Source organism: Myxine glutinosa, chromosome 7, assembly GCF_964187855.1.
Source record: "Myxine glutinosa chromosome 7, kmMyxGlut1.1, whole genome shotgun sequence".
NCBI lineage: Eukaryota > Metazoa > Chordata > Myxini > Myxiniformes > Myxinidae > Myxine > Myxine glutinosa.
Window position 1 is genome coordinate 71,419,531 of NC_136267.1, and position 24,362 is coordinate 71,443,892.

The 24,362-nt window shown below is 50.0% G+C and overlaps 1 protein-coding gene across 1 annotated transcript in view; it reads right to left on the minus strand.

Annotated features, from left to right (window-relative positions):
• Positions 1-24,362, minus strand: part of LOC137418499 (uncharacterized) — a 61,177-nt gene that overhangs the window by 23,650 nt on the left and 13,165 nt on the right. Inside the window, exons 2-5 of the mRNA XM_078781196.1 lie at positions 12,256-12,373; positions 10,423-10,557; positions 10,258-10,317; positions 2,621-2,672 (exon numbers count right to left, since the gene is read on the minus strand). Coding sequence (XP_078637322.1) covers positions 2,621-2,672; positions 10,258-10,317; positions 10,423-10,557; positions 12,256-12,373 — 365 coding nt within the window. The remainder of the gene's footprint in view (positions 1-2,620; positions 2,673-10,257; positions 10,318-10,422; positions 10,558-12,255; positions 12,374-24,362) is intronic.

Below are 24,362 nucleotides of genomic sequence, written 5' to 3' on the forward strand. Positions count from 1 at the left end.
GAAAACCCGGGAGTTGAAGAACGCACGTCTTCACCGGGAGACATCCACATCGAAAAGATTGTTTGCAAACAATACCCGATCTGTGTGACGTAACATTCCATGTGTGACGTAGGCGTCCCTTGGACTTCAGCAATGAGGAGTTTAAGCACAATCAGAATCTTCGATTCTGAGTCTTCATTATCGTAATTTATTTATTTTGAAATCGGAAGTGGCCTTGTGCTGAGAGAAACAGGTTGAAAGTTAAACTTGTATTGGAGGGGTGGGCCGGCAAAGTGACGTCGGCAAGTAAAGTGACGTAGGCATGTATTTATTTTGAAATAAATAACGAACGGACATCGTAGTAGTGCACTGTACAGCGCATCGCTATATTCTGAAATAAATAAATCGTTATTTATTATGAGAAATAAGAATGTATTTTAGTGGTGGGTTGGACCGGTGACAGCGGAATGATTTGACCTCCTCATTCGATTTCAATCATAATAACACATAGTAGTGTCTATTTCAAGCCACTTTCTTGAATTTTTTACATTGTAATTGTTTCAATAGGAGGTGTTATTTCCTCGTAAGAACACACTACCCCATCCCTCCGCACAATGTTCATGTGACGTCATCAGACTTACGAGTAGCCATGGGTTTTTGGGGTTTTTTGTTTACTCATTTGAACATCGTGGAAGAGATGGAATTGCCATAACTTTGTCAAAAATGATCGAAACGTCGTAAAGTTCGAACTCGATCTGTAACTTATCATGAGGAAACCATGTGCCAAGTTTGAAATCATCAGCATTAAGCGTTTTGAAAAAAAAGTCCGGAAGACTGTTCTGTGCGTGACGGACTGACGGACTGATGGACGGACAGACTGACAGACTGACGGACTGATGGACTGACGGACTGATGACCGGGCAGATGGAGGGACGGCGTGCAAACCTATAGTCTCCTCCGGTATACAACGGTCGGGGACTAATAACAGGTCCCTTCACCAAAAAGCATTCGATAGGGTTCCACGCAAAGTAGTGACATGGGCAATGAGGAAGTTAGGAGTGGAGGAATGGTTGATCAGAGTAGTGATGGCAATGTACGAGAGAGCGCGCAGAGCTGTAAGGACGAAGGCGGGAACAGTGGTGAGTTTGAGGTGAAGGTGGGAGTGCATCAGGGGTCGGTACTAAGTCCACTAATATTTGTAGCTGTGATGGAGGTGCTCGCTCAGAACGTAAAGGAGGGATTACCGTGGGAGTTGTTGTATGCAGATGATCTGGTGTTGATTGCGGAAAGTATGGATGGACTGAAGGAGAAGATCAACAAGTGGAAGGAATGTATGGAGGCAAAACGTCTGATGAACGTGCATATCGGAAAAACGAAGGTGATGGCAAGTGGTAAAGCACGTGGAGGTGGAAAGAACTGGGAAGTGGCCGTGTGCTGTGTGCAGGAAGGGTGTCGGAGTGAACTCCATTCAATGTACAATGTGTGCTGAGTGGGTTCATCAAAAATGTAGCGGTTTGAGAGGGTCATTAACCAGTGTGGCAGCTACATTCAAGTGTAAGGTGTGCACAGAGAGAGCTGCAGATGGAGGAAATGTTGAGTTGGATCTTGGAGACGGCGTGAAGCTGGAAGGTGTGAAAACATTTTGTGGCCTCGGAGACATGCTGAATGGAGAAGGTGGATCAGACTCGGCAATGGTTGCTAGAGTGAGATGTGCGTGGAAAAAGTTTCGGGAACTGAGTGGTGTGCTGATGAGGAGGGGGGTGTCGTTGAAGCTGAAGGGAAAGGTGTATGCTGCATGTGTGAGAAGTGTTATGATTTATGGGAGCGAGACATGGGTAATGAACGTAGAGCAGCAACGAAGGTTGGAAATGCGAATGGTTCGGTGGATGTGCGGAGTATTGTCGTGAGAGGAAGACAAATGATGAATTGCAAAAGATGATGTGAATACAGTCTGTGATGGATGCTGTGAAGAGAAACAGGTTGAGATGGTTTGGTCATGTGTTGAGGAAGGATGAAAGTGACTTGGTGAGAAGAGTGATGGAAATGAATGTAGAAGGAAGTAGAGGACGGAGAAGACCGAGAAAGACTTGGCTAAAGATGGTGGAAGAAGAAATGCGGGCAAGGGGGTTAACAAGGAGAGATGCAGGAAATAGGGCAAAATGGAGAAGATTGTCAAGGGGACCGCAAGGCTAACCCCCGCTCTGACAGGAAAAATGGCCTTAAAATGCCTGGTGTGTGTGTGTGAGTGTGTGTGTGTGTGTGTGTGTGTGTGTGTGTGTGTGTGTGTGTGTGTGTGTGTGTGTGTGTGTGTGTGTGTGTGTGTGTGTCTTCACCAAACATTACATAAAGTAAGCAACATCATAAAAATTAAACAACAACTCCACAACAAAAAACCCCACAAGTTTTGCACTCTCACACCACCGCTTCCTTCCCCAGCAAGTGATCATTAGTAAACTCGGGAGTTCAGGAAACACCTAGCATGGTGTTGGCTTTACGGTTAAGGTGGCTGGCTTAAGATGTGAGGGTCTTGAGTTCATAGTCCCTGTCGTTCCGTTGAATCAACGCCAGGTGGGTTGCCTCAGCCTGTCGGTCTTCTGAGGTCGGCAAAATGAGTACCAGCTAGCTGTTAAGTGAGCATTACTTTAGCGGCACAGTCATACCCACAGAAAATGATGCAGCCAAGCAGACACAGGCTGCGTACAAAAAAGAAAAGAAAAAAGAGCAACTTATTCGTCTGCATAGTCTTGAGAAAAAGAACATAGGAAGGGTCTTTGCAAATCTTCCTTTGCCTTTCGAAGCAGGATCTGTATTTTTTACGAGCTGGAATTTTGTCTGAATCTCGATATTTCCCAAAGCTGAGGATGAGCTCATCAAATTTGATTGGTCGGGATGGCGTAATATTTTGTCCAAGTACTGCTAAACTGGAGGTTTTTGGAAATGTCAAAAAGGCGATTTGTGTTCTCGTGTTTAAGTATACTAGGGCATGCCCGTACTATATCTATATCTAAAATTATATCCCCCCCCCCCCCCCTCTATTTACATGAAATGGTTTGGTCCAAAGCGAACGGCTTGCGAGTACGGTGACAACCCCCCCCCTCTATTTACATGAAATGGTTTGGTCCAAAGCGAACGGCTTGCGGAGTTTGGTAAAGAAATCGCCATAGCGTGCCCAAACGCGCAGGAAAGCGAAAGAATCGCAAATTTAAGGAAATGCCCGTACTTCCGTAAGGAAGAGAAAAAAAATGAAAAGGAAAAACATTCCAAACCGCGAGGGAAAACAACACGGCACGTCGACACAACAACGTGTCCTGTGATTGGCCGTACGTGGCTGCCAGTAGCTGCCCCCCAAAAAAAGCTTTCACCGTCCGGCGACTGAATTTAAGGGGAAAAATAAAACGCTCTTCGCTTAAAACAACGCCCTTCGCTCTGACTGAATTGGGACAATGTTTTTATGTTTTTAATTGAATTACTATCCGTAATGGCGCACGCTCTCACGGGAGCTCCGGAAGGTCGTATATCGCAGTTACGATGAATCGCAAATTAGTTTTTATTAGTTTTAAAACATAGTTTAACGCCAACATAGCGCCAACATAGTTTGCAAACGTGAAATAAATGAATACGCTCTCAAATGTGCCATCCGAGGCAGAGTGTGTTCGCCACGTTCGGCACACGCGATAGCTCGCTGCTCTCTGATTGGTTGAATCGTTTTTTGGACATAGCTCGGTAAGTAATTGTCCGATTAATATGAAACCTTGAAAAGGCACATCCTCGGGTCCCCAGCAATATACCTGGCAAGTTTAAAGTATATCGGACCCGTGGTTGTCGAGAAACAGCGGTCACAGACAAACAAACAAACAAACAAACAAACAAACACACAGAGATTACTGGAATTATAGATAGATAATTCAATTGAAATTTTTTTTTTCTTCAGGTCTTAATAGTTCTAAGGGGTATTAAGGTATGTGGGGTCTTAGAGACAGTAGTGACATCGTACATAATTAATAGACAGTCTCTGTTACCACGTGGTACATTACGGACATGGCAGCACGACGTGCTTCCATTTCAATAGTACGTAATTAATAGATAGACTCACGATGCAATGAAACGTAATTAACCACCGCACAGATATTATCGTTAATAAATAAACTTGGGAAAGCACGAACGAGGTGATGGCAGGTTTTCCCTGAGCTGCGTGTGATTACGTGCATCGATTACCACACGGAGAATATAAAAATTACCGACATTTACCACACGGAGAATATAAAAATTACCGACATTTACCACACGGAGAATATAAAAATTACCGACATTTACCACACGGAGAATATAAAAATTACCGACATTTACCACACGGAGAATATAACAATTAAAGACATTTACCACACGGAGAATATAAAAATTACCGACATTTACCAAACGGAGAATATAAAAATTACCGACATTTACCACACGGAGAATATAAAAATTACCGACATTTACCACACGGAGAATATAACAATTAAAGACATTTACCACACGGAGAATATAAAAATTACCGACATTTACCACACGGACAATATAAAAATTACCGACATTTACCACACGGAGAATATAAAAATTACCGACATTTACCACACGGAGAATATAAAAATTACCGACATTTACCACACGGAGAATATAAAAATTACCGACATTTATCACACGGAGAATATAAAAATTACCGACATTTATCATACGGAGAATGTGGCCTATAATTTTATAGATAACAAACCACTCGTCTGTCCGAGGAAAAGGGTAAAAAAGCTTTTTCGGGCTGTCGGCCGACTCGACATGAAAAGACAAAATTCACTTAATGGTGTGAAAACCCCATGAAAGTACCTTCGTTGTGGTTTCTTCTTCAAAAAACGCATCTTGGAAAGTCAATAAACACGTCTCGAAGTCGATAAAGAGGTTAAATAAACGAAAAATCTTCAATGAAAACCCGGGAGTTGAAGAACGCACGTCTTCAGCGGGAGACATCCACATCGAAATGATTGTTTGCAAACAATACCCGATCTTTGTGACGTAACAATCCATGTGTGACGTAGGCGTCCCTTGGACTTCAACAATGAGGAGTTTAAGCACAATCCGAATCTTCGATTCTGAGTCTTCATTATCGTTATTTATTTATTTTGAAATCGGAAGTGGCCGTGTGCTGAGAGAAACAGGTTGAAAGTTAAACTTGTATTGGAGGGGTGGGCCGGCAAAGTGACGTCGGCAAGTAAAGTGACGTAGGCATGTATTTATTTTGAAATAAATAACGAACGGACATCGTAGTACAGTGCACTGTACAGTGCATCGCTATATTTTGAAATAAATAAACCATTATTTATTACTAGTACCCGACTGCAAAGCCGCAATGAGCCGGCGAAGCCAAAGCCGCTTGCCACTATTTTACCCATCACTATGGCATCGTAGGTTAGGTAGTTGGTAGTAGGTAGGTGTAGTAGGTACCGTACCTGGTAAGACTTGGTAAAAGAGAAGAGCAGACAGTCCTCCCCAATACCTACATACAATAAATGTTACAAGAAGCTTAAGGAAGTAACTATACGATGTACTAGCTTAAGGCCTATTTTAAGAAATTTTAACTGGGCTTAACATACGTTTTCACAGTATGTGTGTCGTCTTCTAACTTCAGTCTCTGTCAGGGCTGTTTCTCTCCGGGCACTGCGGCTTCCTCCACCAGAAAAAGTTATCTTGCAATAAGATCAGTGCCGACAGATCAGACGACAGCGCCGTTTCAACGGTAATGTGTGACTGTCGTTAATCAAACCGTGTCGATGGCGCTGACTGGCTGACCTAAGCTGATCGCTGATTGGTCAGCTCACAAAATTTTGCAAATTCACCATTTGCATTCTGGATGAGATTAAAATTGATAAAATTTACTTCTTGATTAATTCGGTGAATTCCGTCTCAACTTCGGATATTTCCGGCTGTGAAAAACTATCCCCTACGGCCGCGAGATTTAAAAAAAATAATTCTTCGTCAATTTTAGAATATTTGACGCCGTTTTCACCCTCCGAAACGCGTAATAAGCTTTTTTGAAATAATTTTTGAAATGCTCGAATCTCATTGGTTCCGGTGTTTGGTGACGATTTTCGTTGAAGATAACGAGGTTGGTCCTGAAGTATTTTAATTACACATTAGAGGTGCATCATATTGTGAATCAAACAAAGACGGGTGAAACAAACTCCTATTGAACGTTTTCTCAATTTTTTTATGCAAACTTCCGCATCCGGAAGATGGCGGCCTCCATTGAGTGATTTGGTTTTAGAAATATTTTTTCAGATGCTCGAATCTCATTGGTTCCGGTGTTTGGTGACGATTTTCGTTGAAGATAACCAGGCCCGTGCGGGCCAAGGTTGGTCTTAAAGTATTTTAATTATAAATTAGAGGTGCATAAGATTGTGAATCAAACAAAGATGGGTGAAACAAACTCCTATTGAACCTTTTTCAATTTGTTATGCATACTTCCGCATCCGCAAGATGGCGGTCTCCATTGAGCGATTTGGTGCGTCACAGCTTCGGAATTCTCAAGCCAAGGGATCCAGCATAATCTGGTTTTCAACATAATACGTACGCATAATACGTAATACGACTGGACATCCTCCGTCGTGCGAAGTCCTTCCTTGGCACCTCTGAGCTCCTCCCCACATACAAAGTTTTCATCCTCGGCTTGATGGAGTACTGCCCTCCCCTCTGGGCTGGTGCTCCTGTCTCACACCTTGCTCGGCTTCACGCTGTTGAATCCAAAGCTTTTAGAATCATTGGTATCTCCCACGATGAAGCTGATTCTGAGGGCCTTTCACTCTCTCACCGCAGACAGGTTGGTGGTCTTTCTGTCTTCTACCGACTCCTCTCCAGCCAAGCCCCCCCTGCTCTGTCTGTGCTCTGTCCCCCCAATATTCTTTCAGGTTGCACAAGAACTGCCAGCAACCCTCTTCTGGTGAAACTGCAAAAATCAAGACTCTCTGCTCACCTTCACGCTTTCATTCCTCTTTTCTCTTGCGTCTGGACAAAGTCCCACACATCTCTTCAATCCCACTCCTCCCTGCAGGTCTTCAAAACAGCTGTTCACCGTCATCTCTTGTCTTCACCCATCCAAAACCTTAATGTTTTCTACCCCCGTTAACACACCCCAAATCCACATCTTTTAATCTCAGACTTCATTCCTGGAATTCCTGGTAGTGTCAATTTGTTTGATACCGTGTACTCCCCCTCCGCCCTCCCCTCACTCATCCCCCTATCCCTCTCCCTTCCATAGATCTCCCGATGTCCCTGTTCTCCACTGTTGTGCTTGTGTGCTTCCCTCTCTCTCCCCATCTTGTCTCCCACTCCCTTTATTACATGTTTTTGGTGTCCGTTTATGTATTTATGTGTAGATGTAGCGAATGTGACAAGGACGAAATGATTAGATTTTGGTGAAGATCCGGATTCGGATTCAGCTTCAATAATTTTTGGGTGATTCTTCACCAATGGCCAAAAACTATAAATAGCAGGATATCTCAAAAAGTTGTGGGTGGATTTGGACGAAACTAGGTGGAGAGGTTGTGAGTGAGACAAGGAAGAGTTGGTTCAATTTTGGTGAAGATCTGAATATGAGTTCGGGTGCGATAATTATTTAATTTTTAAGTGATTCTTCACCATTGGGAGATGGGGCCAAAAACTATACTGTATATGGAATGATATCTCAAAAAGTTGTGGGTGGATTTGGACGAAACTAGGTGGAGAGGTTGTGAGTGAGACAAGGAAGAGTTGGTTCAATTTTGGTGAAGATCTGAATATGAGTTCGGGTGCGATAATTATTTAATTTTTAAGTGATTCTTCACCATTGGGAGATGGGGCCAAAAACTATACTGTATATGGAATGATATCTCAAATGGTTGTGCATGGATTTGGACGAAACCTGGAGAAGAGGTTGTGTGTTTGACAAGGAATAATTGGGTCAACTTTGGTGAATATACAAATCCGGATCCGGCTCGTGCAATTTTTTGTGATTCTTCACCATTGAGTGATCGGGCTAAAACCAACATAGAGCTGGATATCTCAAAAAGCTGTGGACGGATTATGACAAAACTTGGTGGACAGGTTATGTGTGACAAGGACGAATCGATTCGATTTTGGTGAAGATATGAATATGGATTCAGATACGATATTTATTTCATTTATAAGTGATTCTTCAGCATAGAGAGATCGGACAAAAGGCGATACATAACATGATATTTTAAAAAGTTATGGACGAGTTGGTTAGGTTACAAGAACAAGCCCATAAGATTTTGGTTCAGGTCCGAATCCAGATCCGGCCTATTAGTGGGATAGAAAACATAAACTGTTCAGCCTGGCGGAGGTATGCTCTCCACCAAGTGCCGTTCTCGTTTAATTAATGTCGTGCTCATCAAGCGCAGACATGATAGGATAAATTGCCTCATCAACACCTGTTGTGTTGGTTGACAGTATTGGTGGTATAATTCTGATAGCATCGGCACTCTCGCCCTCCTGGCCCGAGTGCTCAACTCTCCCTCACCTTTGGTGTAAAATTGAAAGTGGTGATATTCCCACCAAGTTATGTTTTATGGGACACACTGTACACATGAAATTTTTTTGGGGACAAACAGTAATCATAATTTTGCTTCCTGGACCACACTGTAAAGTTTTTGGGATGTACAACGCCAAGTGATCAATTAGAGGTTTTCGTCACACATATACAATACTGGACATATTTGGCTGTTAGCTGAGGTCAGAGGGAAAAGGAGTAGTATCGTGGTCAAGGCAGGGCAGAAACAATGGACACCCCCCCCCCCCCCATCCCCACTCCCCTCACCACCCCATTATAGTATCTGCATGTGTCTAGGTTTGAAAATTAAAATGGTCTCATTGCAAAAGATGTCGAAGTGAAATATCTGAAAATGTCGAAATGGATCGAAACTCGAAGCAGTCAAAATGGTTTCAAGGATCTTAAAAGGTCAAAGGGGTCTAAAGGGTGCAATATAAGGTCTCAAGGGTCGGAATTATCGAAGGGTCTGAAAACGTCTAAAAATGGTCGAGAGGTAAAAGGGGTCTAGAAAGTATTGAAAGGTCTGAAGGTTTAAAGGGTAGAAAGGAGATTAAGGGGCCTTAAGGGTTCTGAAGGGTTTAATGAGGTTCCAAGGAGTCCACAGGGTCAAGAGGTCATCAGCAATCTATGTCGTCTCAGTCATCTATAGGGTCTTATGAGTCTTAAATGTCCAAGGTTTCTTAAGGATATTAGAGGTCGATGGGTTCTAAATGGTCTTGAGCATCATAAAGGGTCTTAATGGTCTTACAGGGTCTTTCTTTAGAGGGTCTTCATGGGTCTTAAGTGTTTCATGGGGTCTTAAGGGCTCAAAGGTGTCTTTATTTAGGTGTATTCAAAGATTCTGGAGGGTATTACAAGTTCCAAAAGGTATCCGGGGGTCTTGAGGTATATTGTGGTGCAAAAGACAGCAGAGGCATAGTGCATAATTAATTGATTAATGAACAGGATTGAATAATTAAATTGATACATGTGGGAAAATCACATGCCCAGACCAGGAATCGAACCCAGGTCCTCTGGAAAACCGTTCCAGTGCTCTTCCATCTGAGCTATCGAGGTGACTGACTGAGCATGCAATTTTCCCACACATGATTGCCACTCTCTTTCTGTGAATGCTTCCGGGGCACTCGCTGCCAACCATCGCAGCACCAATGTCCTGAACACGAGAGGGTCTTCCTCCAATGGGGGGGACAAATCCATGTCCTCTATAATAAACACCATTGGGGGCGTAGTGAAACAATTAGATTAATGAACAGGATGAAATAATTAAATTGATTTATGTGGGAAAATTACATGCCCAGACCGGGAACCTAACCCAGGTCCTCTGGAAAACCATGCCCATGCTCTGCCATGTGAGACATGATGGGATCTTTAACATCCACCAACACACCCAGCGCTGGCATATAGTTCTCTAACTTCATGCCATTTGGTAGGATGGTGCACAAATCGAGGCTTCGCACTTCATGCAAAACACCAGGATGACCATTAATATCTGGGTCCAGATTCCAACCCGGGCGAAACAACTCAGTGCACGCACCTCAAAGCATTCACCCAACCATAAAACCTCTAATCTTTCGGGCATAAAATAATTGAGGAAAATGTGATCTCGATACAATAGGGTTTGGTTAAATTTTCTTGAAGGAATACCATTTCTGTACCTTGTACATTTCATGTCACGACATTCCGAAGGGATATTTTCTTTTACTTACGCAGTGTGTTCATTGGCGCCACAACTCTGCCGCTTCTTTTTGCGTCTGCAGAACTTCGGCCTACGTTGAAAAGGATTGCAAAGTCAGTTTCTTGTACATTTGTTCAGGTAGATACATTCAAAATGAAGTTTAAAAAGCAAAGAGCAGGAAAATAAAATTATTTACTTCAGACGCTTCAACAGAGTGGATTTATTTCGCGTAGTTGGTGGTATCAAGTGGTTCTCAACGACGTCTTGTGAACGAGGACACTTATTCACATCGATGTCATCATAACCAGGAGACTCCTTCTCCTTTGGTTCCCTGAAAAAGAACAGTCCTCTTCAATAAACAACTTAATATAACTGTGCTAAATCAGATATCAAATGCATTTTTCCATTTCAATAACAGGTCCCTTCACCAAAAAGCGTTCGATAGGGTTCCACACAAAGTAGTGACATGGGCAATGAGGAAGTTAGGAGTGGAGGAATGGTTGATCAGAGCAGTGATGGCAATGTACGAGAGAGCGCGCACAGCTGTAAGGACGAAGGACGGGAACAGTGGTGAGTTTGAGGTGAAGGTGGGAGTGCATCAGGGTTCGGTACTAAGACCACTACTATTTGTAGCTGTGATGGAGGTGCTGGCTCAGACCGTAAAGGAGGGTTTACCGTGGGAGTTGTTGTATGCAGATGATCTGGTGTTGATTGCGGAAAGTATGCATGGACTGAAGGAGAAGATCAACAAGTGGAAGGAATGTATGGAGACAAAAGGTCTGAACGTGAATATCGGGAAAACGAAGGTGATGGCAAGTGGCAGTGCCGTGTATATTGAGAGTCTGGCCAACTGAAATACTGGCGCCATGTTGCATACCTAACTTCGCGCGCTGGCACTGCGAGATGTATGTCAGCTGTGGCAATCCTGTAGTTCTGTGACGAGGGAATCGATGTTATTACTGTTTGGTCGCAGATTTAATGAGGAACAACTAATTCAAGTTAAAGTGGCGTGTTGTTTGTTATTGGAATAATAAAATCTGCAAGCGGGGTCATTTATTCACACGAATTGTTTGCCTGTTGCGGCACACGATTTATTGTCAGCTGCATACAGCATACTGATAAATTTTATTTCTCTTGGCATGAAATTGTAATTTGATAAAATGGAGCTTGTATACTAGTTTTCATCTATTATCTGGAAACGTAACATACAATATTCCCATAATGCTACGAAAGTACAATGTCTATTATTTTATTCATTTGCTTCGGTTCACAAATGTTGTTATAACTTGACTCGCACCATAATCAGCAATAAAAAAGTAAACAGACTCAGAGGTACATTGTTTATTTGTTATTCATGAAGAAATCCGCCATTAAGCATTCTAACCTTGGTGATATATTGAGATAAAATAGATATATATATATATATATATATATCAAATGTGTACGTGTATATACATATATCCTATTTCAATTTCTTAACAAGCGCTCGCATTGCCATACTTTTGCTGCCATGCTCTCCGGTCGTAACTTTACGTTGCGTTTTACGGCTGTGTGCTTGGGCTCCATATCAACCTACACACACAACGTTGTGCAGAGTCCTATCGATTGAAACAATCCAAATTAACTGCCTTTTTGGCAATATAATATTTGGAAACAGTATTATTTTCCCCCAAAAGATGTTACGTTTTCAAAGAACACTTTACTCAGGAAACTGACACAAACAGTGACAAATATTGCGTCATAAACAAGTATTTCCTGATATATAAGCATATATAAACAGTGCATGTTACAGGGTATATGTATAATAAGGGATTATGTGTAATACCTGATTTTCAGTTATTATACATAATCCCTTATATATATATATATACCCTATACACTGCATATGTACACGAAAAATGTTACAGGGAATATGTATAATATATATATATGGTTGACTAAATAAATGTTAAGCTCACCAGAGACCTAATACACACGTGTCATGTCACTTTTCATTTGAAACCAATATATATTAAGCGATTTCACTTACCGAACATAAATATGAGTAAGGTGATGGATTCCATCCAACTCGGCGTATTTTAACTGCCCAAATAGCACTTCGTTCCTTGTCTCGAGGAAATCTGTGCATTCTACGACCTTGTTCTGGTCTAACAGAACATCCCCAAGCGGCACAACACAACATATTGGTTGATTTTATTGAAATATTACTCAAATGAAACATACAACGATACGAAGCAATGGCATGGAATGGGTGCAGCGGGAAAGCTGCTCGGCTGAGGTGGTATGCAAAATGGCGCCTGGAAACCACGTGACGCGGGCTCGACCAATCACGGCGGTAGTTGAGCAGATCAAAGGCTGGCCAGACTCTGTTAATATACGGCACTGGCAAGTGGTAAAGCATGTGGTGAGGTGGAAAGAACTGGGAAGTGGCCCTGTGCTGTTTGCAGGAAGGGTGTCGGAGTGAACTCCACTCAATGTACAATGTGCACAGAGTGGGTTCATAAAAAATGTAGTGGTCTGAGATGGTCATTAACCAGTGTGGCAGCTACATTCAAGTGTAAGGTGTGCACAGAGGGAGCTGCGGATGGAGGAAATGTTGAGTTGGATCTTGGAGACGGCGTGAAGCTGGAAGGTGTGAAAACATTTTGCGGCCTCGGAGACATGCTGAATGGAGAAGGTGGATCAGACTCGGCAACGGTTGCTAGAGTGAGCAGTGCGTGGAAGAAGTTTCGGGAACTGAGTGGCATGCTGACGAGGAGGGGAGTGTCGTTGAAGCTGAAGGGAAGGGTATATGCTGCATGTGTGAGAAGTGTTGTGATTTATGGGAGCGAGACATGGGTAATGAACGTAGAGCAGCAACGAAGGTTGGAAATGCGAATGGTTCGGTGGATGTGCGGAGTATTGTCGCGAGAGGAAGACAAATCATGAATTGCAAAAGATTATGGGAATAGAGCCTGTGATGGATGCTGTGAAGAGAAACAGGTTGAGATGGTTTGGTCAAGTGTTGAGGAAGGATGAAAGTGAATTGGTGAGAAGAGTGATGGAAATGAATGAAGAAGAAAGGAGAGGACGGGGAAGACCGAGAAAGACTTGGCTAAATGTGGTGGAAGAAGAAATGCGGGCAAGGGGGTTAACAAGGAGAGAGGTAGATAATATGGCAAAGTGGAGAAGATTATCATGGTCATGATCACTCTAACAGGAAAAATGGCCTTAAAATGCCTGGTGTGTGTGTGTGTGTGTGTGTGTGTGTGTGTGTGTGTGTGTGTGTGTGTGTGTGTGTGTGTGTGTGTGTGTGTGTCTTCACCAAACATTACATAAATTAAGCAACATCATAAAAATTAAACAAGAACTCCACAACAAAAAACCCCACAAGTTTTGCACTCTCACACCACCGCTTCCTTCCCCAGCAAGTGATTATTAGTAAACTCGGGAGTTCAGGGAACACCTAGGAGCCTGGTGTTGGCTTTACGGTTAAGGTGGCTGGCTTAAGATGTGAGGGTCTTGAGTTCAAGCCCCTGTCGTTCCGTTGAATTAACGCAGGGTGGGTTGACTCAGCCCGTCGTTCCTCTGAGGTCGGCAAAATGAGTACCAGCTAGCTGTTAAGTGAGCACCACCTTAGCGGCACAGCCATACCCACAGAAAATGATGCAGCCAAGCAGACACAGGCTGCATACAAAAAAGAAAATAAAAAAGAGCACCTTATTCGTCCGCATAGTCTTGAGAAAAATAACATAGGAAGGGTCTTTTCAAATCTTCCTTTGCCTTTCGAAACAGGATCTGTATTTTCTACGAGCTGGAATTTTGTTTGAATCTCGATATTTCCCAAAGCTGAGAGCATGAGCTTGTGGCGGACACGATGGCTCGCTGGTGCGGTGACATCATACCGCGCACCAAGAGGGTGTCGGCCACGCCCGAGGGGTAGGCGTGGCCTCGGGATATACACGGGGCGCGCAGCCCCGAGCACCTCAGTGCTACAGTTTGAGCTATTGAATAAAGACTCTTTTGACCATACGCGTTGTGGCTTACCTTCGTTGGCAAACAAGTTGCGTGCGTAGCACCACGCTACATTGGTGACCCCTTTTGGTTCAGCCGTCGCTGACCACAGAACGCGCCATGGCCAACAACGCGGTAGCGGTGAAGCTCCCTGAGTTTTGGGAAGCTCAGGCCGAAGCATGGTTCGTGCAGGCCGAGGCACAGTTCCAACTTTGAGGCGTAACGGCGGATGAGATGCGTTATTACCACGTCATCGCCGCCCTCGGGCCGGCACAGCCGCCCGAGTCGTGTCCGTCCTGCAGAACCCACCGGCCGACCACAGGTACGAGGCGCTCAAGCGTCTCCTCATCGCCACGTTCGGCCTCACGGAGTGCGAGCAGGCCAACCGCCTCCTGGACCTTCCCGAACTCGGCGACACACAACCTTCGGTCCGGATGGACGACATGCTTTCGCTGCTGGGTGACAAAGCCCCGGATTTTTTATTCCGGGCGCTCTTTCTACGCCAGCTACCGGCACAGGTACACCTCACGTTGGCCGGTTCCAAAATAAAGGAACCCCTCGCTCTGGCCATCGAGGCCGACAAGTTTTTCGCGGCTTGTGACACGCGGGCGAGAGTCGGTGCGGCCGTCGTGGATCCCGAGGCTGATGCTGATGCACACCGCGTGGATCCCAAGGCTGATGCTGATGCACACCTCGCGGCCACCGCCACGCCCCGCCCACCACCACCGCAAAAGCCGCGGCTTCCGCCTCCGCTGCAAACCTGGTGCCGTTTCCACGCCAGGTTTGGCCACAAGGCTAGGAATTGTTGCCCCCCGTGCTCGTTTGGCAAGTCGGGAAACTCCCGGGCCGGCGCTCGGTAGCGGCTTTGAGCATCGGCCTTTCCGGCAGCCTCCTTTTTGTCATGGACACCTTGTCCGGGCGTCGCTTCCTCTGTGACACAGGCGCACAGGTGAGCATTATCCTCGCCTCCACGTCCGACAAGCGAACCGCGGGCCGGGGCCCCGCATTGCTTGCAGCCAACGGAACACCCATACGCACATTCGGGAAGCGCTGCCTCTCCCTGCGGTTCAGAGGGCAACGCTTTCAATGGACGTTCGTAACCGCCAGCATGCCCATGGCATTGCTCGGTGCGGACTTCCTATGTGCAAATGGGTTGTTGGTGGACGTGAAGAACAGACGCCTCGTCCAGGCCGAAACGTTCAGCTCGCTTGCTTGCATGCTGAGCAGTTCGTTGGGCAGCTCCCTGAGTGGCTCACCGAGCGGCTCGCCAAGCAGCTTGCTGAACGGTTCGGTCCCGGCGAGGTTGGTCTGTACGCTTCCGGCAGCGGATGAGTTCACCCGCCTCCTCGCCAGCTTCCCAGCCCTCACGAGGCCCACCTTCTCGGTGGTGGCCGTCAAGCACGGGGTGGAACATCACATCCCCACCGTCGGGCCACCGGGCTATGCCCGGGCACGCCGCCTCGAACCGGCGAAGCTCACGGTGGCGAAGGCGGAGTTCGCTACGCTGGAGCGGCTGGGCATCGTACGGCGCTCCAAGAGCGCTTGGGCATCGCCACTGCACATCGTGCCGAAGCCCGGCAGGGGATGGCGGCAGTGCGGAGACTACCGCCGCCTCAACGATGCCACCACCCCCGACCGCTACCCGGTCCCTCACATTCAGGACTTTTCCGCCCGGTTGGCGAAAATGTCCTTCTTTTCTAAGGTGGACCTCATCCGCGGATACCACCAGGTCCCCGTCAAGCCGGAGGACATACCGAAGACGGCCATCATTACACCATTCTGCCTATTCGAGTTTCTTCGGATGCCCTTCGGGTTGAAGAATGCGGCTCAGGCGTTCCAACGGTTGATGGACAGCGTCTTGCGTGACTTGGATTGCGTTTACGTCTACCTGGACGACATCCTCGTCACAAGCGCGTCCCGCGAAGAGCACCTCCGCCACCTCCGCACGCTCTTCGAACGCCTGGGCCAGCATGGCCTGATCGTAAACCCCGCCAAGTGCCAGTTCGGCATCGCCGAAATCGACTTTTTGGGGCACCGCGTCACCAGGCAAGGGGCCACCCCCTTACCGGCAAAGGTGGAGGCGGTCAAGGGGTTTCCGTGCCCTAGCATGATCAGGGGGCTCCAGGAGTTCCTGGGCATGGTGAACTTTTACCACCGTTTCCTGCCCCGCGTCGCCCAGCTCCTGCGCCCCCTGCACGAGGCCCTCCGGGGGAAGCCGGGCAAAGGTGACATTGTTTGGACCGAGCAGATGGACGCGGCATTCGCGGGCGCGAAGCCCGCCTTGGCTAACACCACCATGCTCGGGCACCCGGCGCTCGATGCACCGATCGCCCGCACCACCGATGCATCAGACTACGCGGTGGGCGCGGTGCACGAGCAATGGGTGCGTGGCGCTTGGCAACTGCTGGCGTTTTTCAGCCGGCAGCTTCGCCCGCACGAACGCCAGTACAGCACCTTCGACCGTGAGTTGCTCGGGCTCCACCTGGCGGTCCGGCACTTCCGCCATCTGCTCGAGGGCCGTTCGTTCATGGCCTTCGTCGACCACAAGCCCCTGGTCTTCGCGATGGCCAAGGTTGCCGAGCCATGGTCGGCCGGGCAGCAGCGTCACCTCTCGGCCGTGTCCGAGTACACGACAGACATCCGGCACGTCGTGGGAAAGGACAACCCGGTGGGGGATTGCCTTTCCCGGTCCGTCACCCACGCGGTCCACCTCGGGATCGACTATGCCCCGATGGCGGCGGACCAGACTGCCGACCCCGACGTCCAGGCCTTGCGGACTGCCGTCACGGGCCTCCGCATCACCGAGGTGCCGTTCGACGGCGCGGGCACGGCCCTCTTGTGCGACGTCTCCCTCGGGCGGCCTCGCCCCATCGTGCCTGTGGGCTGGCAGCACCGGGTTTTTGATGCCATCCACGGCCTGTCCCACCCGGGCACGAAGGCCTCCCAGAGGCTGGTCGCCGACAAGTTCGTCTGGCATGGCCTCCGGAAGGCCGTCCGCGATTGGACCAGGATGTGCCTCGCGTGCCAGCGCGCGAAGGTGCACCGCCACACCCAGGCCCCGTTGGCCCCGTTCACGGTGCCCGAACGTCGGTTCGACCACGTTCACGTGGACTTGGTGGGACCTCTGCCCCCCTCACGGGGTTTCACCCACGTCCTCACCATGGTGGACCGCACCACCCGGTGGCTGGAGGTCGTGCCTTTGGCGGCGACGACGGCGGCGGACGTCGCGCAGGCGTTCATCGCCACCTGGGTTGCCCGGTTCGGCACCCCCTCGGACATCTCATCCGACCGCGGCCCCCAGGTCACCTCGGAGCTCTGGGGGGCGGTCGCGGCGGGCTCGGCGTCCAGCTGCACCGCACCACGGCCTACCACCCCCAGGCCAACGGCCTGTGCGAGCGCTTCCACCGCTCCTTGAAGGCCACGCTCCGGGCCACCCTCCGCGACGGCGGCTGGGTCGACAGGCTCCCCTGGGTCCTGCTGGGCCTCCGGACGACGCCCAAGGACGACCTGCGCGCATCCGCGGCAGAGTTGGTCTTCGGACAACCGCTGCGGGTGCCGGGCGAGTTCCTCCCCGACTCCACGGCTCCATGGTCCGCGGCGCAGCAGCGCTCCACACTGCAGGCGACTGCCCGGAGGTTCGCCCCAGTGCCGATGGCACACCACGGGTGCCCGCAAACACACGTCGCCCCGGAGCTTCGCATGGCGGAGTACGTGTTCGTCCGCCACGATGCCCACCGGACACCGCTGCGGCCCCCGTACGACGGGCCCTTCCGCGTGCTGGAGACCGGGGCGAAACACTTCACCCTCGACATCGGCGGTACTCCTGACCGCGTTTCCGTGGACCGCCACAAGCCGGCCCACCTCGACGTGGACCACCCACCGCCAGTGGCTCGGCCCCCGCGTCGGGGCCACCTCCCGGCGAGCGGACCTCCGGCACCGCCCAGCCCCGCCGGCACGCCCCCCCCCCCGGTCCTGCACCCATCCCAGGTGCCGCCGGGAGCATCCCAGATGACACCAGCCGCCAGAGGGCGCTTCGGCCAGGTCATCCGTTTGCCACGCAAACTGACCCTTCAGGTGCGCGGGAATTCTGGGGGGTGGGGGGGGGGCGCGTGTGGCGGACCCGATGGCTCGCTTGCGCGGTGACATCATTCCGCGCACCAAGAGGGTGTCGGCCACGCCCGAGGGGTGGGCGTGGCCTCGGGATATACACGGGGCGCGCAGCCCCGAGCACTTCAGTGCTACAGTTTGAGCTATTGAATAAAGACTCTTTTGACCCTACGCGTTGTGGCTTACCTTCGTTGGCAAACAAGTTGCGTGCGTAGCACCACTCTACAAGCTCATCAAATTTGATTGGTCAGGATGGCGTAATATTTTGTCCAAGTACTGCTAAACTGGAGGTTTTTGGAAATGTCAAAAAGGCGATTTGTGTTCTCGTGTTTAAGTATATAATTCAATTGAAAAAAAAAATTTTCTTCAGGTCTTAATAGTTCTAAGGGGTATTAAGGTATGTGGGGTCTTAGAGACAGTAGTGACATCGTACATAATTAATAGACAGTCTCTGTTACCACGTGGTACATTACGGACATGGCAGCACGACGTGCTTCCATTTCAATAGTACGTAATTAATAGATAGACTCACGATGCAATGAAACGTAATTAACCACCGCACAGATATTATCGTTAATAAATAAACTTGGGAAAGCACGAACGAGGTGATGGCAGGTTTTCCCTGAGCTGCGTGTGATTACGTGCATCGATTACCACACGGAGAATATAAAAATTACCGACATTTACCACACGGAGAATATAAAAATTACCGACATTTACCACACGGAGAATATAAAAATTACCGACATTTACCACACGGAGAATATAAAAATTACCGACATTTACCACACGGAGAATATAACAATTAAAGACATTTACCACACGGAGAATATAAAAATTACCGACATTTACCAAACGGAGAATATAAAAATTACCGACATTTACCACACGGAGAATATAAAAATTACCGACATTTACCACACGGAGAATATAACAATTAAAGACATTTACCACACGGAGAATATAAAAATTACCGACATTTACCACACGGACAATATAAAAATTACCGACATTTACCACACGGAGAATATAAAAATTACCGACATTTACCACACGGAGAATATAAAAATTACCGACATTTACCACACGGACAATATAAAAATTACCGACATTTACCACACTGAGAATATAAAAATTACCGACATTTACCACATGGAGAATATAAAAATTACCGACATTTACCACACGGAGAATATAAAAATTACCGACATTTACCACACGGAGAATATAAAAATTACCGACATTTACCACACTGGGAATTATAAAAATTACCGACATTTATCATACGGAGAATGTAGCCTATAATTTGATAGATAACAAACCACTCGTCTGCCGGATGAAGAAGAGTAAAAAAGCTATTTCGGGCTGTCGGCCTACTCGACATGAAAAGACAAAATTCACTTAATGGTGTGAAAAACCCATGAAAGTACCTTCGTTGTGTTTTCTTCTTCAAAGAACGCATCTTGGTAAGTCAATAAACACGTCTCGAAGTCGATAAAGAAGTTAAATAAACGAAAAATCTTCAATGAAAACCCGGGAGTTGAAGAACGCACGTCTTCACCGGGAGACATCCACATCGAAATGATTGTTTGCGAACAATACCCGATCTGTGTGACGTAACATTCCATGTGTGACGTAGGCGTCCCTTGGACTTCAACAATGAGGAGTTTAAGCACAATCAGAATCTTCGATTCTGAGTCTTCATTATCGTTATTTATTTATTTTGAAATAGGAAGTGGCCGTGTGATGAGAGAAACAGGTTGAAAGTTAAACTTGTATTGGAGGGTTGGGCCGGCAAAGTGATGTCGGCAAGTAAAGTGACGTCGGCATGTATTTATTTTGAAATAAATAACGAAGGGACATCGTAGTACAGTGCACTCACTGTACAGTGCATCGCTATATTTTGAAATAAATAAATCGTTATATATTTTATGAGAAATAAAAATGTATTTTAGTGGTGGGTTGGGTTGCGGAATGATTTGACTTCCTCATTCGATTTCAATCATAATAACACATAGTATTAGTTGTGTCTATTTCAAGCAACTGTCTTGAATTTTTACTTTGTAATTGTTTTAATAGGAGGTGTTATTTCCTCGTAAGAACACACCACCCCATCCCTCCGCACAATGTTCATGTGACGTCATCACACTTACGAGTAGCCATGGGTTTTGGTTTACTCATTTGAGGATCGTGGAAGAGATGGAATTAGCAGACTGAATGAGGGCAGGAGAGGATGCATGGGTAAAGTGACGTAGGCATGTACGATCGGTATTGCGCATGCGCGGACTGGCTGTTTCAGCGTCTCGTCCATCTTGGGCTGATGTTGCCTGTTCATCCAAAATTGTGATCATTAAAATCTGATGTTGTGGCGGACACGATGGCGTTGGCGCGATGACATCATTCCGCGCACCAAGAGGGCGTCGGCCACGCCCGAGGAGTAGGCATGGCCTCGGGATATACACGGGGCTCACAGCCCCGACACAGCAGTGCTACAGTGAACTCTGATAACAAAGACCATTTAAACTTACTGCGTTGTCCGCTTCCTCCTTGGTAGCAAGGAGCGCGCGTAGCACCGTGCTCACTTCATTGGTGACCTCCGACATTCTAGTCAGCCATCGCTGACCACCCGAATCTGCCACAGCCATGGCAACCAACGCGGTATCCATCAAACTCCCCGAGTTCTGGGAGTCACAAGCTGAAGTCTGGTTCCTGCAGGCGGAAGCCCAGTTCCGACTTCGAGGCATCACGGTGGACGAGACCATGTACTCCCATGTGGTCGCCTCCCTTGGGCCCGGCACGGCCGCTCGCGTGGTGTCGGTCCTGAGGAACCCACCGGCAGACGACAGGTACGAGACGATCAAGCGTCTCCTCCTCGCCACGTTCGGCCTTACGGTGGACGCACGGGCCGACTGCCTCCTGGACCTCCCCGAGCTCGGTGACACGCGTCCGTCGGTCCGCATGGACCATATGCTGTCGTTGATGGGCGACGAAACCCCGAACGCTCTATTCCAGGCGTTATTTCGACGCCAGCTGCCGGCACGCGTTCGCCTCGCCTTGGCCGGTTCTGTGACGACGGAACCCCGAGCTCTCGCTGCCGAGGCCGACAGGTACTTCGCGGCGTTGGACACGCAGGCGAGTTTTGGCGTGGCCGTCGCGACTCCCGTGGCTGTCCCTGATGCTGATGCACCACACCTCGTGGATCTCGGGGCTGGGGCGCACTTCGTGTCCGCCGACATGCCTCGCCCACCACCACCACCACCACCACCGCCGCCGCAGAGAAAACCGCACCCTCTGCCAAATCTTCCGCCCACCTGGTGTTACTTCCACACGCAGTTCGGCCACAAGGCTCGGCAGTGTCGGCCGCCTTGCTCATTCGGCAGGTCAGGAAACGATCGAGCCGGCGCTCGGTGGCAGCTGTGAGCGTCGGCAATTCAAACAGCCTCCTATACATCACGGACACCCTGTCCGGGCGCCGTTACCTGTGCGATACAGGAGCGCAGGTGAGTGTCGTTCCTGCCGGTACGTCCAACAAGCAAACCGCAGGCCGAGGTCCCGTGCTGCTTGTGGCCAATGGTACGTCCATATGCACGTACGGAAAACGCTGTCTCTCTCTGCGGTTCGGAGGGCAGGTTTTCCGTTGGTCATTCGTCACAGCCGACGTGCCCTTGGCACTGCTCGGCGCGGACTTCTTATGTGCTAATGGATTGTTGGTGGACGTAAAGCGCAGAAGGCTTGTCCAGGCTGAGACGTTCAGCTCGCTCGCGTGCGTGCTGCCCGGCTCGTTGAGCGGCTCACGGAGCGGCTCGTCGAGCGGCTCGCCGAGCGGCTTGCTGAGCGGTTCGGTTCCGGCCAGGTTCATCTGTTCGCTTCCGGCAGCGGACGAATTCACCCGCCTCCTCGCCGGTTTCCCGGCCCTCACGCGGCCCACCTTCTCGGCAGGGCCCGTCAAGCATGGGGTGGAACACCACATTCCTACTGCCGGGCCACCGGTCTACGGCCGGGCACGCCGCCTCGCGCCGACGAAGCTCGCGGTAGCGAAAGCGGAGTTCGCTATGCTGGAGCGGCTCGGCATCGTGCAGCGCTCCAAGAGCGTGTGGGCGTCGCCGCTCCACATCGTGCCCAAGCCCGGCGGGGGATGGCGACCGTGCGGGGACTACCGGCGCCTCAACGACGCCACCACCCCCGACCGCTACCCCGTCCCCCACAATCCACATCCAGGACTTCTCCGCCCGGTTGGCGGGCATGTCCTTCTTTTTGAAGGTGGACCTCATACGCGGCTACCATCAGGTCCCCGTCAGGCCGGAGGACATCCCAAAGACGGCGGTCATCACGCCTTTCGGGCTTTTCTAATTTCTTCGGATGCCCTTCGGTTTGAAAAATGCGGCTCAGGCGTTCCAGCGCCTAATGGACAGCGTCTTGCGTGACTTGGATTTTTTGTACGTCTACCTGGATGACATCCTCGTCGCCAGCGCGTCCCGCGAAGAGCACCTTCACCATCTCCGCACGCTCTTCGAACGCCTGGGCCAGCATGGCCTTATCGTGAACCCCGCCAAGTGCCCATTCGGCGTCACCAGCATCGACTTTTTGGGGCACCACGTCACCAGGCACGGGGCCGTCCCCCTACCGGCCAAGGTGGAGGCGGAGAAGGGGTTTCCGTGCCCCCGCACGATCAAGGGGCTCCAGAAGTTCCTGGGCATGGTAAACTTTTACCTTCGGTTCCTGCCCCGCATCGCCCAGCTCCTGCGCCCCCTGCACGAGGCCCTTCGAGGGAAGCCGGGCAAAGGTGACGTTACCTGGACCGAACAGATGGACGCGGCGTTCGTGGGCGCGAAGCTCGCCTTGGCTAACGCCACCATGCTCAAGCACCCGGCGCCCGATGCACCGATCCCCCTCACCACCGACGCCTCGGACTACGCGGTGGGTGCGGTGCACGAGCAATGGGTGCATGGTGCCTGGCAACCGCTGGCGTTCTTCAGCCGGCAGCTTCGCCCGCCCGAACGCCGTTACAGTACCTTCGACCGTGAGTTGCTCGGGCTTCACCTGGCGGTCAGGCACTTCCGCCATCTGCTCGAGGGCCGTGCATATGGACAACCCGGTGGTGGATTGCCTTTCCCGGTCCATCGCCCACGCAGTCCACCTTGGCAACGACTATGCCCAGATGGCGGCGGACCAGGCCGCCGACCCCGGGGTCCAGGCCCTGCGGACCGCCGTCACGGGCCTCCGCATCACCGAGGTGCCGATCGTGCCCGCGGGCTGGCAGCGCCAGGTTTTTGACGCCATCCACGGCCTGTCCCACCCAGCACGAGGGCCTCCCAGAGGTTGGTCGCCGACAAGTTTGTCTGGCATGGCCTCCGGAAGGCCATCCGCGGCTGGACCAGGACGTGCCTCGCGTGCCAGCGTGCGAAGGTGCACCGACACACCCAGGCCCCATTGGCCCCGTTTACGGTGCCGGAACGTAGGTTCGACCACGTTCACGTGGACCTGGTGGGACCTCTCCCCCCCTCGCGGGGTTTCACCCATGTCCTAACCATGGTGGACCGCACCACCCGGTGGCTGGAGGCTGTGCCTTTGGCGGCGACGACGGCGGCGGACGTCACGCAGGCGTTTATCGCCACCTGGATCGCCCGGTTCGGCGTCCCCTCGGACATCTCGTCCGACCGCGGCCCCCAGTTCACATCGGAGCTCTGGGGGGCGGTCGCGCGGGGGCTCGGGGTCCAGCTGCACCGAACCACGGCCTACCACCCCCAGGCCAACGGCCTGTGCGAGCGCTTCCACCGCTCCTTGAAGGCCGCACTCCGGGCCACCCTCCGCGACAGCGGTTGGGTCGACAGACTCCCCTGGGTCCTGCTGGGCCTCCGGACGGCGCCCAAGGACGACCTGCGCACCTCCGCGGCGGAGTTGGTTTTTGGACAACTGCTGCGGGTGCCGGGCGAGTTCCTCCCCGACCCCACAGCGCCATGGTCCGCGGCGCAGGAGCGCTCCGCGCTGCAGGAGACCGCCCGGAGGTTCGCCCCAGTGCCGACGGCGCACCACGGG